The 15,980-nt window shown below is 43.0% G+C and overlaps 1 protein-coding gene across 2 annotated transcripts in view; it reads right to left on the bottom strand.

The window, feature by feature from the left end:
- Nucleotides 1-15,980, bottom strand: part of grik5 (glutamate receptor, ionotropic, kainate 5) — an 84,079-nt gene that overhangs the window by 6,074 nt on the left and 62,025 nt on the right. Inside the window, exons 13-21 of one of the 2 annotated variants that reach the window (XM_035164533.2) lie at nt 13,215-13,322; nt 11,766-11,969; nt 10,632-10,745; nt 9,929-10,038; nt 9,516-9,689; nt 7,534-7,699; nt 6,254-6,479; nt 2,233-2,361; nt 338-504 (exon numbers count right to left, since the gene is read on the bottom strand). In XM_035164533.2, coding sequence (XP_035020424.1) covers nt 338-504; nt 2,233-2,361; nt 6,254-6,479; nt 7,534-7,699; nt 9,516-9,689; nt 9,929-10,038; nt 10,632-10,745; nt 11,766-11,969; nt 13,215-13,322 — 1,398 coding nt within the window. The remainder of the gene's footprint in view (nt 1-337; nt 505-2,232; nt 2,362-6,253; nt 6,480-7,533; nt 7,700-9,515; nt 9,690-9,928; nt 10,039-10,631; nt 10,746-11,765; nt 11,970-13,214; nt 13,323-15,980) is intronic. The other variant, XM_035164538.2, reaches the window with a different exon arrangement.

Below are 15,980 nucleotides of genomic sequence, written 5' to 3'. Positions count from 1 at the left end.
ATATTGCTTATTCGCACCATCAAGTTTAGCTCACAGACACTTGAAACTGCCACACTGTTTAACACCAAACACTAAAAAGGGCACGGTGACTTCAGAACAGGCACGGCATGCAAAGTGAAATCCAAGTCTCGGTTTGTTTTATCGTCTTTTGACACCACAGCAGTTCAGGGGCACATTCCTCTCATCTCAACATGCACATAACCTCAAACGCTACAGCACGCACAGACCAACAAACGAACATATCAGTGGAGGCAAAAGGAAAAAAAAATCTACCCACACTCACACACCCACAAAACAACATAATCAAAAGGGTTGGCGGGGTGCCATGGGAACCTACTGGGGTGTGTCTGTGGTGTCGGCGAGGGCAGGTATGGGGGCATACCTCATCGGTCTCTGTCGAGCGGCGCGTCGACCACACAAACTCCATAATGGCCACAAACACGGCAATGATGAGGCCACAGATCAGCACCACAAAGATGCCCCCAATGTTCTCCATCCCCAGACCTGAGAGCGAGCCACAGGAGAAAAAACATCAGCACACACATGCGACACTTTGTCAAAAAGGCCATTTTGTCTTCACTAGACACACAGAGTATTGCGCAGCCAGTAAAAACTGTTGCATAATGTTTTCTGTGCCACCGGAGGAACTCTGTTAAATGAATCGTTAAATATTTTGGGAAATATTGGCTTATTTCATTTTCTTTTTCCAACTTCTTGCCAAGAGTTAGATGAAATCAATAAATATGAAGTCATAGACAGCAGCTGATTAAATACTGGAGACAAACTCTGTCCAAATGTACAAGCTTCGTCCCAATGTCACACAATCAGCTTCCCATTTTGTCAGATACTGCTTATCCTTGGAGGATTGCGGAGGGAGCTGGATCCAGTCCCAGCTGACTTTGGGCAGGAGGCGCAGTACATCCTGGTTACGTCGCCAGAGTGTCGCAGGACCCATATACAGAGACAAACAACCATTCACTCTCAGTCACTTTAGACACATAAACCGAATTTGCATGTCTATGGAAAGAAGGAAGAAGCTGGAGAAAATGTTGCAAACACAGGGAGAATATGCAGACTCCACAACACAAGCCAAACCGGGATTTGAACCAGGAACCTTTTTGCTGTGAGGTGTTAACAACCGCACCACTGTGCTGCCATTTTTTTGCACAGGTTAAACCCAATAGATATAATGTGTTGCTGATAGCCAGACTTTGTTAGCTTTTGATTGAGGCTATCTGATAACCAGGAGATAGCTTTGTATTTATTCTCATTGAAGTGCCCCTGTCCTGTCAGTCATCTTTTATAAAGTACAAGAAACAATTTTCAAAACATATTCAATGATATGTGGCCTTGCTCAAGAGCTTACAGTAAACAAGAAATTACTTAAATGTGCACCTTTCTGAATCAGGAATTGTGCCTGGATGTTGGACACATTGTTGGCTTCTCTGTGTAAATAATGGCCCCTGATTTTAGAAAATTCCCCGATCCGCCACTGGGTTGACAGCCTGTGTTATGTGAGGGAGTCTGAAAGGCCTCTCTCTGTATTTATGGCTCCTTTTCTTGTACTAAGGACAAAAAAATCCCAATTTCCCAGCCTCAAATTTGACCCTTCTCTTTAAATTTGTTCCAACCTTAAGAAAGTGCAAAACCAAATCGCTGGAGTGCTCCTCCAATTGAGTTAAAAAAAAAGATTAAATGACCCATGATGAAGTGACTGAGTGAACACCAGAATTATGGAGCCCTGAAATGCTGGAGTGTTCAGATGAAGCTCAATGATGCTGAAACATCAGGCACAGAGTATTTTGTTCAAAGTTATTGAAACCATTTTTTAAAAGAGGCTTTCTTCTGACAGCAGCGGCATTAATGCAGAAGCATTTTCATTGTCTTTGTCATGTACGCAGGCACAGACTTTTAACTCTCACACACACACACACACACACACACACACACACACACACACACACACACACACACACACACACACACACACACACACACACACATTTGCCTCGCACACGTAAACAGACACACTGCCTCTAATATAATTTCCATTACACACCACCTGAGACAAACAGGAGACATTTGGGAAAGTAGATTGTGCTAAGCACCCTTCACAAGGACTTTAGGTTAGGCATTAGCCATTAGTGGGACTGTAGCGGAGAGTGAGGAGACTATTACTGGGGACATTAGAGAGAAGAAGGGAGTGGAGACAGACAGCTGCGGTCAACTGACCCTTGGCACGGTGGTCCTCCTCTTTGGGACATTGGCCCCCCTCCCACCACCTCCTCTTCAGTATCTCCAGCCTGTTATTCTCCTGCAGCTGGAGGATGGCCAGCGTGATCTCATCTCTGAACGGAGACCCTGGCAAACGACAGGAAGGCAAGGATAAGAGAGCGAGCGTTGGAGGATGGGAAAAGGTGCAGAGAGAAAAAACAAAACACACACAGCCCAGACAAGAGGAGGATTATTCCAGAAGAGGAGGAAAAAAACGTGGAATGAGGAAAAATGTGAAAGAAAATAGGAGGACGAATCGCAGAGTATGAATTGCTGTTGCAGCCGAGAGATGGCTACGAGTGATCTTATGGTGAGAATAAAGAGAGGATTAGTGAGGGATAAAGAGCGAGAATACATCCAGACTGAGCCCAGTGGAGCAGCTGCTGGTCAGAAGGAATAACAAGCATGTCATGAACTAGATACAGTGGAACAGGCCGAGAGGATTTAAAGGGTCTGTTCACCAAAACTATATATTTTCTTTAAATACATATGCTTATATCTGTTTTTTATTATGCAACATCTGTCTTGCTGACCAGTTAGAAGGAGGTAATGTTTGTCTTTCTGTTTGTGTTTCAGCAGCATTACTCAAACATTACTTGACGAATTACCACAAATCATGGTGGGAGGAAGCAGGATGAGTCAGGGAAGAAATTTATTAAAATCATGGTGAGGTTCTGGATCAGAGGAATTCTTTTTCACTTTGCATATGGGGCGTTTTTGGCATTTTCACCAATTTCCCAGGCAACAATTTATGGATCTTGGTGGAAAAAATCTGGCATTTTCGGGAACCTATATCTATGAGTGTGTGCAAATTGGTGCAGTTTGATTGACTTTAAGGGGGAAAGATGGGCCTTGGCAGAGGTATGCGCTCTTCTAAGCTTCTTCTAGTTTCACAATAAATCAGAACCCTAAAAATCAAAACTGTTGAAAGAGCAAAAACAAGGAAAGATGTCCCCGACCCCAGTGTCCTGGATAACCACTTGTTCAAGCTGTTATCATCTATAAGACGCTATAAATCACCTCCCACCTTGACAAACAATTTCAAAAATACAATATTTTTTTTCCCCACCTCAATACAGGCCCTGAAAGCCTCTCTCCATAAAACTCCACCGCCCTCTGAGCGGGTTACATTACAGCTGCTGTGCATTGACGCAGGGGAAGCAGCTCATACAGATGTTTCCTCTCCCAGGTAACAAGTAATTATCCCTTTTCCTGATGAGGTTCAGGGTTTTGGATCCAAGATAAATCCTCATCCTTCATGTTGAACCCCCCTGCTCTGTGTGGAACATGCTCACTCACACCTTGTCTATTTCTCTGCCAGAACTTGTGTTTACCAGAGCAGCTGACTCAAACAGCACTCTCTTCCTCTACAGGTCACTGGGGCTATGGGTGACCTACTACCTCACTCTGTAAATAGCTCTGAGAATAAAGACCCCGTGTCCTTGACTATTTTTGGAGTCCACTCTCTGTGAAGAAACTCAGCCTTGAGCTTAAAGGTCATATATATAAGAGATTTTAAACAGTACGGCAGCAAACAACTATTTTCTATGGAAGTATGTTTGTTGAGTAATGGCATCCTGAGCGGAAAAAGAACCTCCTCTGTTTGTGTTGTGATCCCTTCTTTGTCTTTGGTGGCCAGTCCGCATGTGAGTGCATGTGCATGAAACCCTGTCTGTGAAACCATTGGCCCTCCACGAATTTACAAAGCGCAACGACGAGGCCAGTACAAAGTGCTCAGGTGAAATCAAGCTTCCACGATTCCCTCCACTGAGGAAACCGTGCTCTTCAGCTAAGAAAGAGATTGAAAGGGCTCTGACTTGAAATAGAAGTGGCTTTTTCTCACTATAGTGTCAGAGCGGACTGATGGCTTTGGGTGGATTGTTGTGTTTTTTGGCTGTTGTGAATACAGGGGAGGTTTATTTGTGTGTTTTGGGGTCAATTTGGTCACTTATGCCATTTGTTCTGATTCAAGATGCTGGTGTTCCTGATGTGACATCTTTTGGCAGTGAATATATATATATATATATAACCTTTAAGCATAGAAACAGTCTTTTAGGAACAGCATTTTTAAATAATGTAAGTTATACATGTCATCTATACATTTTTAACCACAGTAGATTTGACAATTAGGGGCTTAGTACATGTTTAAATCCCCAACACTGCACTGGAGTTCTGCTTCTCATTTTATTTTATAAATCTGGTTGCTTCTATCTCTTCAGTTACATGCAGTACAGTTTCATGTCCAAAAACTTGGACACTCCTCGTCTACTGCAGTGTCACTGTTGTCCTCTGAGCCCTCTGATATTAGTAAGTGAGCTGAGTCTGCTGATGTTCGGGGCAGGATGTCTGACATGTTGGTGGAGATGAACAAAGCTCCAGCCTCGGGGTCAGAGCCTCTGAAAGGGTTCGCAAAATGAGTTTGAAGTGCTGTGAGATTATTACCAGAGAGGGAAATAAGAAAATCTAAATTCAACTACATCATTTTACATGTATTTTTCTCCAAACTTTCCTTTGATTCTTTTAATTTCTCTTATTTGTTCTTGTGAAAAACTGTGCATGCTGTTTGAAAAGTGAAAAGAAACAATGTAATGAGAGAAAACCACACTGTTCAAACATACAGTATCCCGCCTGTGATGGGTGGTTGCAAGCGCATGTTGCTTTGTATCAAGCCATTAAAAGGCTTGGAGCCAGCGTGTTAGCATGCTTTGTGATAATATTTCTTTTCTTTGTTAAAAGCCTGATCTCACAACTATTGTTCTGTCAATGTTTTCTTTAAGTACTGGATGTAGAACTCAGAAAACCATACATATTTAATATGTTCCTGCTTTAATTAGTTCCTGCTATTCCTTTGCCTTAATCTACAAGCTACGGCACAGTTACAATAAAACACTGCAGGAGCGTTTGGAACAAGAAAACGGGTCATTTTTACAATCCCCGTGGTTTCGTATATAACACTAAATGCCTTTGGTCTATTTCACAGTCAATCTAGGCCCTTTATTGATAAATTATATGTGCGTTGACATGACAGCTATATTTGTGACCTTCTGTGACCTTTAAACGCTCGACGAGGCCAATCCCAGCCTCCGGGCAAGTGAGTGGGGGCAAAAAGACAAAAGGTGATTGAGTGTTTACCACAGGGGCTCGTGTGCTTTAAAATGTACAGCTTGAAAGAAACGACCCTGAATAAATCAATACTGATGTATAAATCTCCTCTCAAAACATTTTCATAGGCCCTCTGGAAGACTCATACATTCATTATCATATTTTAAACTGTGTGTAATCGCATCCTCTCCACCTGAAGGTGTTTTTTGTTTCAGTTGTTTATTTAACATAGCAGCAATTTAAAATGTTATAAAATTAAAGTAACTCAATATTCAAACGTAAGAGCCCACAATGCATATACATGGATGTGTGTATATATTGTATATCTCTAAATAAGAACTATAATTAAAAAGTAACAACTTAGCAGATAGCTTGATGTATAGATAGATGTATTTCAAGCAATTTAACATATGTTTGATTATATTTTATATTCGTCTTATTTGAAGTTATTACCTTGTCAGTCATGCTGTGTCAAGAAATGAAATGGAGATGCTAATAAATGTTCACGACTGCCCTGCTGCAATTCCCTTTTCACCTGTCTCACTAAATCATCACAATGTTGACAAGCCATTCAACGTGCTGCTGCTATAGGCTCCTAACGCAATACAACACAAGGTCACATAATACACTTATTTTTACCTCTCTGGCTTTATGTTAATCATAGAATTCATTTTTAAAAAGTTAACTTCGTGGGCGATTGTGATTTCCAGTCAGTGGCACCTAAATTTTGGAATAGTTCCCCGATAAGATTAAGGCATTTGGATTCTCTAGACTATTTTGTGTGTTTTTGTTTGTAATTCTCTTTTTATTTAGATTTGATCACTTTTCTTTGCATTTATCACATCATCACGTCCAAATACTAAATTAGCGTTGTTACCCAGTGGCATGCCAATGCCGTAGCCCTTGGTGTCCAGCAGGCCCCCGATCTTTGTGAGATTACAGTTGAGGCCGCGGTGGTATTCATTCATGGTGCTCTCCATCAGGAAGGCATACTTTGAGTTGAGCACACGGGCAATGCCCTCCTCGGTGCTTTTCACAAATACACTGGGCTGCTTGGAGTTCATGTAGTTCCACATGCGCTGGTAGGTCTGGTAACGTGAGTTCTGCAGAGGAACGAGAAGACATCAACGCAGATTCAACACTGACCACAGACATCGATATCTTATCATTGGTATTCAAAGAAGAAATCAAATGGGAAATACACATAGATCAGAAAATCCAGTGTGAATAACGACAAGTAGAGTAAAACGTCCACAGCAAATAGAGGGTAAAAGGAGAGAGGAGAGGACAGGAGAGTGAGAAATAGTGAGATGAATTAAGGCAACAGATTATTTGCTCATGGCGCAGCTGATGCAACACCTTTTATACAGATGGAGGTAAATCAGCACACAGGAGGTGGTGCAGCACTCAGCAAAATGAGGCATGCTCCAAACTGAGGATTGAGTGTTTAATGTGTACAATTACATGTTGTTTTGAGTGTAGAGAAGGTGTGTGTGTGTGTATGTGTATTTGGCAATGAGTGGGGTAATATATACCACACTTACTTATATACGCAATATGGACAAACACCATGAGAAATCAAAACACACACACAAAAAAACGCACATTGGCATCTAGCCATTTCCCATACATGCACACAAATAAACAAGTCGATTTTTTTTAAACATTCACCTACACAAACTCCCACATGTAAACACACCTACGCACAAAGACAAAACACACATACACACACACACACACACACACACACACATGCGCGTGCTCTATGACAAACACAGATGCCGACACAGATGCCGGAAGCGCTTTCATAAGCAAACACAGGCAGTCAGCCACTTAACACAAACAGCCATAAAGAAAACAAAAGAGGAACTACGAGATAAAGTCGCAAAGATGAGGACAAGCATTCACTCCAGGCCCGACAATAAAACACAAAACCACAAAAACTTCACGATAAATGGTCGTAATAAAGAGATTCAGGGAATTGTCTGATTGAGTAAATCCGGCTGCCATCACAAAGAGCACAATATAACATCTACACACACACACACACGCACACGCACACGCACACGCACACGCACACGCACACGCACACGCACACACACGGAAACAGTGCCAAACACAGTGGCAAATCATATATTCATCTGCAGTGGGTCGTACCATGAAGAAGGTCATGGTGCTCCCTCCATGGATGGTGCCGTACTCGATGTTGGTCTGGTCGGCCAAGTCGTCGGGGGACTCGATGGGAACCTCCATCCTCTGGACAGTGAGGAATGCCGCCAGGTTGGCCGTGTAGGAGGAGATGATGATCAGGGTGAACGCCCACCTACGAGGAGGAGACAGAAGGAGAAGAAAAGGGAAAAGGGTTAGTGTGGGGATGTGTGATGTGGACGGAGATGACATTTTAAACAGAATATCAATAAACAGCTTTGGGGACTTAAAATAAATCGTGTAATACCATCAAGACGCCATCGGATCTGTCCCAAAACTATTCTGCAGTACAACAACTAAACCTTAACACAAAGAGCTATGTTCAGTGACAAGAGGAACAAAGGAGATATGGTGTGGCCCCCACAGAGCCCTGATCTCAACATCACTGAGTCAGTCTGGGATTACAGGAAGAGACGGAAGACACTGAGACAAATTAAATCCACAGGAGAACTGGGGAACCATCTCAAAGATGCTGGGAATAACCCTCCTGCCATAATAAATGTACCGAGTAGAGGCGGTGCTGGTTTGGCAACCATGGCTTATGCCAATTGAGAAACGGTTAATGTATAATAGCAGAATTTGTTGTCCTTCTCATAGTTTTTTGCGAAATGCAAATGAAATACAAGACAAATCTCGTTACTTTATCACACTGATGTTAAAATCATGCATATCCACTATTTCCATTAATCAGCCCTGCTCATTGATTTGCAAAACCGCCTGCGTAGAGATTCCTCTGCAACAGTACAGAGATGTATAGCATCTCACCATATATAAAATACTGTACAATTAGAAAACTGAACATGGGAGTCGCTTGTGACCTTTAATACACGTCTAAAAACTTTCTTCCTAAAGAATATCATGTACTCACTATATTTAATAATCACTTCTATTCCATATCTTGCTCAACCTCAGTGTAATTTTCCCTTCCTGTCTTCCTCTACCCTTTATCTCCTTAGCTCTTAGCGATTATTATTTCTTTCTCAGCACAGCTCTCTTTTCACACTCACTCTTTTGTTTGGGCCAGTATTTCTGTGAGCTTAGCGTTTTCTGTTTGCATGAAGAGCTAGCCCTTCAAGACCGAAACTTATAAGCTACGCGTCAGCTATATGACGAAAATCCCCAAAAGTCATTATCTTACACAGCAGATGTGGAAAAAAAAGCATTAAGGAAAAATGCAGGTTTTTGATTAAGGAATTAGGTATCCAGTAATTGATTTTTGATTTTAATAATATAATATATTAATAAACTTTATTTATATAGCACTTTTTAATACGAATTACCAATAGGTTTAAAATCCAAACCATCATAAAAAGAAGCAAAGTAAAAGGGTCAAATGAATAAAGTAGAACAATATAAAATTAAAATTAAATAGAGGTTTTAAGATTACCCATTGTACAAAATCTGTGTAGTACAGTGACAAAATAAAAGTAAGACCAAAAGCCAAGTAAAAAGCAGTTTTATAAGAGCTATTTATTAGAGTATAAGGATTCAGCCTTGGATCTCCTCTGAGAGTTTGTTCCATAGAGACGGTGCCATAACAGAAAAGGCCTCTGTACTCATCCTCGTTTGTGGAATGTTTGTTGCTGGTCCCAAATTCTTGCCTGCTTCACTAAAGTCTCCATCCTCAATGAATGTGTCCTTCAAATTTCCATATTCCACTGTGGAAGTTGCACAAAGGACAAAGATTTGCTTCCAAAGTAGTTGTAATGTCACGAATCAGACCTGCACAAGTCTTGAGCTCAGATTTAAGCTGAGCACTGGGACATTTTCCCCCTTTGGCACATGAAAACAGCCTTCAATGTCAAACTCTAACACCGGTGTGCACAGTGAGGGTGAAACATTCAAGAGTAGCAACAATAAGTCAAGCACATGTTTTTGAGTGGAGGTGGGCACACAAACACACAGACACACACAGCATTTCAGGTACTTACCACACCCCACTAACACATCTGGTCGACAGGGCTCTGGGCATTATTTCTGATCCCTGCTGCATGAAGCCTCCAACAGGGAACCACAGGCTGTTTCCCAGTGTGTACTGGTTCTCCAGCATGTCCCTGCGCTCTCGCAGACACGGGTGAGGGTTGTACCACTCGTAGGGGCTCAGCCTGTCGGGGGAAACAAGGGGTCCAGTGGAACAAGGTCAAACTACAGAACAGTAATGCACTTCTGCCAATTCATTCATCAATCAGTCACTCGATACTTGTCAAACTGTCTGCAGGAGGTTGTGTTAGGTAAAAAACATCCCGGCATGTGACAAGCAACCCGTGTTCGACAAGATAAATGGTGATAGAGCGCAGATGTGAGCTGCAGATTATCAGTACAGTGTGTGATGTAATGTATTGACCTTGCAGCCAGGAAGAGCACGCAGCTGACAGCCAGGTAGGCGAGCAGCATAAAGAGCCAGACAGCAGGAGAGAAGGGATCAAGGAAGGAGAAGTAACCAGGCTTCCGACCCTGATGCGGTGAAAAAGAAGAAGAGGAGAGGAAGGACAATAAAGAAACAGAAAGGCGCCGACAGACAGACAAACAGGCAGGAAGGCCCACTGTGATAGAAAAGAAGGTGTCATGTCCCAGTAGTCAGTAATTGTCCCTGCTGCACCACAGGAGGGCAGTGTCCTTCACTGCACTCCCACTGCAAGTCTGCAGTGCTGTGATACGCTAATGCTACAATCCATAAATGCTCTATTTCACAATGCCTACTGCCGAAGCATACTTGGCCTAGCCCCAAAACCTCATTAGCAATGTACAGCTGCCAGAGTCACCGAGTTACAGAGCACTGACTTACTGGGCAATTTAAACTACACCAATAAATTTCACTGTGGACACAGTGGCTGCAGCATCCTACTTTCTATATAAAAACAAGCTTTAGCTTCAGAAGACGAGATCAACAGCCTGATTCCTGAAGTGTCATCTAACAACCGTCATCGTCTCCTGTGTGACCCTTGTTCGCTTGAGAGCAGCGCACACGGTCGAAATGAAAATCCAGTCCAAGATCCAGTGTAAGTTTCATCCAGTGGTCGCCCCACAGCCCCGGATAACACCCTCACCAGCTGAACTCTGTACAAGATGCTGATCCCCAGGGTCATGAACGGCTTAGAGAAGTCGATAACTTTCTCTCTCTCTGACGTGATGGTGAAGCCCGCCACGGCCAGGTCCGCTTTCTGTAGGACCGACAGGGAAAGACAGATGGGCAGACGGATAGATCATAGTGGGGGGGGCAAGAGAAAGACAGAGGTGGTGGGAAAAAAAACGAGAAAGTGGTCAGGTAGCTGTGCAAAAACACTGGATGTTGCATGAGAACATTAGGGTACAAATAAGAGCTCTGTTGCACGGGAAAAATACAATTCTGTCCTCTTAAAAACATAAAGACATGAACTCTGTCCCCTTCCCTATGGAACACACACACACATACACACACATTATCCTCGTCCAAATGAGGCTAATTGCAAGTAAGCACTGGGTGTATGGTCCCTCCACCTGTATAAAACCTCGCAGGTCTCTGGTCGCTCTGCCTCCCCTCCATCTCTTCCATTAAAAGCTAATTGATGAACATGGGCCGCTAATTAGAGCTGAGTGATCAGGCAGTGGGGAGGGCAGGGAGGGAGAGGAAGCGTGGAGAGCTGGGGGAGCACCAGTGTGGCAGGCCCCACACAGGGACCACAGTCTGGTAATTGAAGTATACTGTATGGTAATTAAGCAGAGAGGGGCTCTCATTAGCCTGCTTCAACCAGACTGTCTGTCAGAGGCGCACTAGGCCTGGACAGGGGGGAGAAAGAGGGGCGGCGGCGGTGGGGGGGGGAGGGCTGGGTTATGGGAGGGTTACTGTGAGGAAGGATGGCGCAGACAATTTTAGGCAATGCTACCACTCTCTTTTGGGGAATTATCAAGTCAGCTTTTGTCCTAGATAAGAGCCTTACTCCCCTCTGAGGGCAATTTGAGACATGGGAAGTTACAGCAGAGTTGTGGTTTGGGGCTAAAGCGCGAGTGTGTGCGTGGGTGGGTTTGTGTGTACATGCTTCTGTGTATGTGTGTGTGTGTGTGTGTGTGTGTGTGTGTGTGTGTGTGTGTGTGTGTGTGCCTGTCTGTAGAGACACTTGTTTGAACATTTGAGCATTTTTCTGTGTTTGTGCTTTGTGCATGAGAGTCGGAGAAAGAGGCAGAGGGAGAGGGGGAGTACTCACCCTGTTGATTAGCTCTCCAACCATGCCAGTCCAAGAGCCGTTGGGCTCTGGAGCCCCGTACAGCCCATCATCCACCAGCTTGATCTTGAAGGAGAATTTCAAGATGTTCGCCAGCTCCCTCAGCATGTCGACGCAGAAGCCCTCGTACTGGTCGTTACCCTGGAACTCCTGGTAGTTGTCCTTACGCATCACATACGGGTTTTCCTGCACACGGGGGGGCACAGGGAGGCTCAATCCAAAACAATTCATATTCTATTTGAGCAGAGATTTTAAGGCTAAAAGTTTAAAAACAACAACAACAAAAATGTAATTATATTAAATATATAGTTCTGCACTGAAATATGCTAATGTAATTTTTTTAAGTCTTTCTAAAGCATTCTGAATCTCTACTCAAAATAAAGAATTACATAATAATTGGAAACTTTATTTGTGTAGCATCAATAATGCATTCCATTTTTTTATTTACAAAATATATAACGTAGGTCTAGTCATTTTTAAAGATTTAAAAAAAGAGTTGTCACATATGATACCTTTATAACTGAATTTTAAAGACATTGCAGTGAGATCATAATAAAAAGATGAGTTGCATCACAGGATTCAGATTTTCATATTGTATAGAATATCTTGGCCTTGGCTGAACCAATTTAGCCCATTTTCTTTATCAGCTTCTTGTGAGTCACCCCTGGTGTTATGGAGGTCCAGTCCTAATTGCTCAAGTTCTTTGTTAAAAGTCATAAAATGGCTGGTGCAAAATGCTGAAGTGGATGGGATCAAAGACAAAACAGACAGAAACAGTGACAGCCTTTGAAATAGACCTGGGAACAAAGAGAAGACAGACGGCCGTCTTCTACACTGAGCGTGAAGCCAAATGAAGAAATCCTTCACAAAGCTTGAGTCATATGTCCAGAAATCCCTCGACACATAATCAAGGGTAAACTTATCCTGGGAGAAGGAAGCACAACAGCTTGGTTGGCAGGGAACTATCTACGTGTAAGCTTGCCACAACAAAACCATATGAGACTCCTCTTTTGTTCTACTATTTTAAATTCTAATAGGATTATCCTCTTTACTGTTTTTAAAGCACACTGTGGTGCAGGAGATTTCCTGTATCAGGTCGTTTTTACACATCTATTTCCAACCTGATGATGATACAGCAGCATCATGCAAGAGCTTTATTGATTTTCTGATGTTACATTACTCATGAGGAAACCAGCAGGAGACAAATCATAGTATTTGGATTAAAGCAGGGGGCTGTGATTTTTGCCAGTTTGAGTTCAGTAACACGTCTCTCTCTGTGCTGTGTCAGTTTCTATGACAGCTACAGTGACAGCAGAATTAGCAGCAACAGACCACAGCGCAGCACGGGCTGCGGCACAGCTTGCGCGGCAAAACACGAAAACAACTCTGACCTCGCCAGCGCGGCAGTCCAGAAAGTAGGCGCGACCTTACCAGTATGGTGGTGACAACGAGGGTCTTGTTTGCCAGCGTCTCCGAGACATTGATATCCAGACTGGTGGAATTCATGGCCAGGGTGTTGTTAGAGTACCAGATCCCAATCTAACACAGAAGAGAAAGTGAGTGGAAATCAATGGCCATTGTGGGATAAATAATGTGCTAAATAATCTCTAAATTCGCTGCAACCGTTACGCTGTCACTTCAGGCTACAAATAAGCATTTCAGCGAGTATATTAACCCTATTGGTCTGGTTTATAGTACCTTTGCATGTTGAATATTTTATGCCTTGCATTGTTATCCATATTGTTACATGCTGCGTACACACATTGATTTAATTGTTCCCACTGGAGCTATATACGAACCTGCAGTATATGCACTACTGTTTAAAAAAAAGAAACCATGTTTACGGGCAGAGCAATGAGCTGAGACAAGATGGCAAAGATGGTAATGAAAAGAACTCATGATCAGGAGCTTCCCTGCCATGTGTATTTTCCTTTACTTACACCTTCTTTAAATTGCATTAAAGAAAGCCAACATATTTCCATTTTATGGAGACAGTAAAGTCACTTAGGTATATAAATGCGTGATTAAGACCGAGGCAGCGTGCAGGGCGGAGGACACCGCGCATCACAGAGGAATTTCTTCGGAAAATATGAATGTACATCTTTCAGTAGGTCAAAAGAGAGGTGACGATTCCTCAGACAAAATTACAGTTTGTCTTTGACACTCCGTTTCCAGCACTGACATTTAAGTGTACTTGTTTTTTTCTTTTCTTTCTGTGAACTACCACAGCCGGTCTACAGATCAGGTGCTGCCGAGCTAAAAGAGATGAGTTAAAGCGTTAATTACCACAATGCACGTCTCCCACCGAGATGAAGTCCTGATTTAACCACGGCTATCAGTTGGCATTTAGTGTTTACACAGAATGCAGATGGCCTCATGGTCAAGCCCGAGAAAACATATAAATGGAAGGTGACGAGAGAGTGTTTCCTAGAGTCAATGAACCGCGGCGCAATTCGCTCAGTCTGGCTCAGCAGTGATGGGTGAATTTATGCTTCATTTAATCTTGACTTTGAAACACGGGGGGAAATGGATTTTGATTTCTAGCTCCCCTCACTTTCCATCTAATGTCCATTGGAGTAGTCTTCATTGACAGAACAAGGCACTCAAATGGTGCTTAATACCTCGTTAGCTCGGACCGCCGACGTTTTACTTTGGTTCCACAAATTGTCCAACAACCCCTCAACAAATGTGTTGTGGCTTGTTACTGATAGATCAAAAACATAAATAAACACCCGAACCAAGAGGACAGATCTGGTCCAGGAAGATGAATGAAAGGGAATAAATGCATAGAATGAAAACTTGAAAGCAGGATGATAAATATTTCAAAAGAAGAAACACGATTTTCTCAAAAGAAAAGTCTTCCGCAATAAAACACACCCTAGCGCAGTTTAATACACATGCTGCTGCAGATTTAATTGGTCTGGATTATGGCGATTTACGTAAACTAATGTTAGAAAAAAGATATTGCTGATATAACTCAGTGTGTTAATGACTTGAATTGCTTTTGTTACACTGCACTCACCCAGTAGTTTATGAGGAACACCTGAACATTATCTATCCAACCAGCGGTAGCACTTACATATATGCATATGAAGGTCAGGAGCTTCACGTTAAACATTCGAATGAGGATAAATGTCTGTGGAATGATGGGCTGAATATTTTTGATTTCTCTTCACAATAGTCTCCAGAGTTTTCTCACAATGGTGCAAAGAACAAAAAACATCCTTTGAGCAGCGGGTCTGCAGACGAAAAAAACTCCTCTTTGATGAGAGAGGTCAGAGGAGACTGGCCTGACAAGTTGGAGCCGGATAACCGCTCTTTACAACTGTGGCGAGCGGAGGAGCATCTCGGAGGGCGCAACGTGTCGGACATCGAACCGGACGCCAGCCAAGAACAGAAATGACGGCCTGCAGTGGGCTCACCAAAAACCGGACATTTGAAGAGCTGGAGAAACGTAGCCTGCTCTGATGAATGTGGATTTCTGCTGGGGGACGGAGATGGAATCAACAGCATCAATCCACACAGCCAACCGGCCTCGTGTCAACAGTTCAGACTGGAGGTGGTGGTGGCGTAATGGTGTGGAGAATGTTTTCTTGGCACAGTTCGAGCCCCTGAATACCAATCAATTTCAACGCCACAGCCTATCTGAGTGTTGTTGCTGACCATGTGCATCGCTTTATGGCCACAATTTACCATCGTCTAATGGCTACTTCCAGAATGATAATGCCCCATGTCTGTTCGCTCTGAACCGTGCCAGTTACAAACACTGATTTCCACAAATGAATGTCATTATTTATGGCCATGGGGAGAAAATAAACCAAACATTAATGGAATATCATCCGTCAGATGAGAAAACGTCACGTCAACGCGCAGCTGTGGCCGAGGGAGGAGAGATGCGCAATGCTACACTCAACACCGCAGACCTGCTCGAAATGTAGCATCTAAAATTCAATTGATGAAGTATGCAGGCAGCTAATGTATTCTAGCCTTCAGATAAAACAAATGTTTACACACATTTGCAGCTAACACATGCGCCACTTCAGATCGGAGGTTGTGGTTCTGTGCCGTCAGGTGAAATCCGAAACTTTACCACATAATATTTGGCTGCTATCAGGGGAAGCTGTGACGAGGCTGACCTCAGAGTCAAACACCCCTCTGAGCGTTGTTCAATCAGACAGTTGATCTACTTCTAACCCA

The sequence above is a fragment of the Hippoglossus stenolepis genome, chromosome 8 (genome assembly GCF_022539355.2).
Source record: "Hippoglossus stenolepis isolate QCI-W04-F060 chromosome 8, HSTE1.2, whole genome shotgun sequence".
In the NCBI taxonomy this organism is placed as follows: Eukaryota; Metazoa; Chordata; class Actinopteri; order Pleuronectiformes; family Pleuronectidae; genus Hippoglossus; species Hippoglossus stenolepis.
The sequence above is the reverse complement of the archived record's forward strand: the minus strand, read 5'-3'. Positions and strand labels throughout refer to the sequence as shown.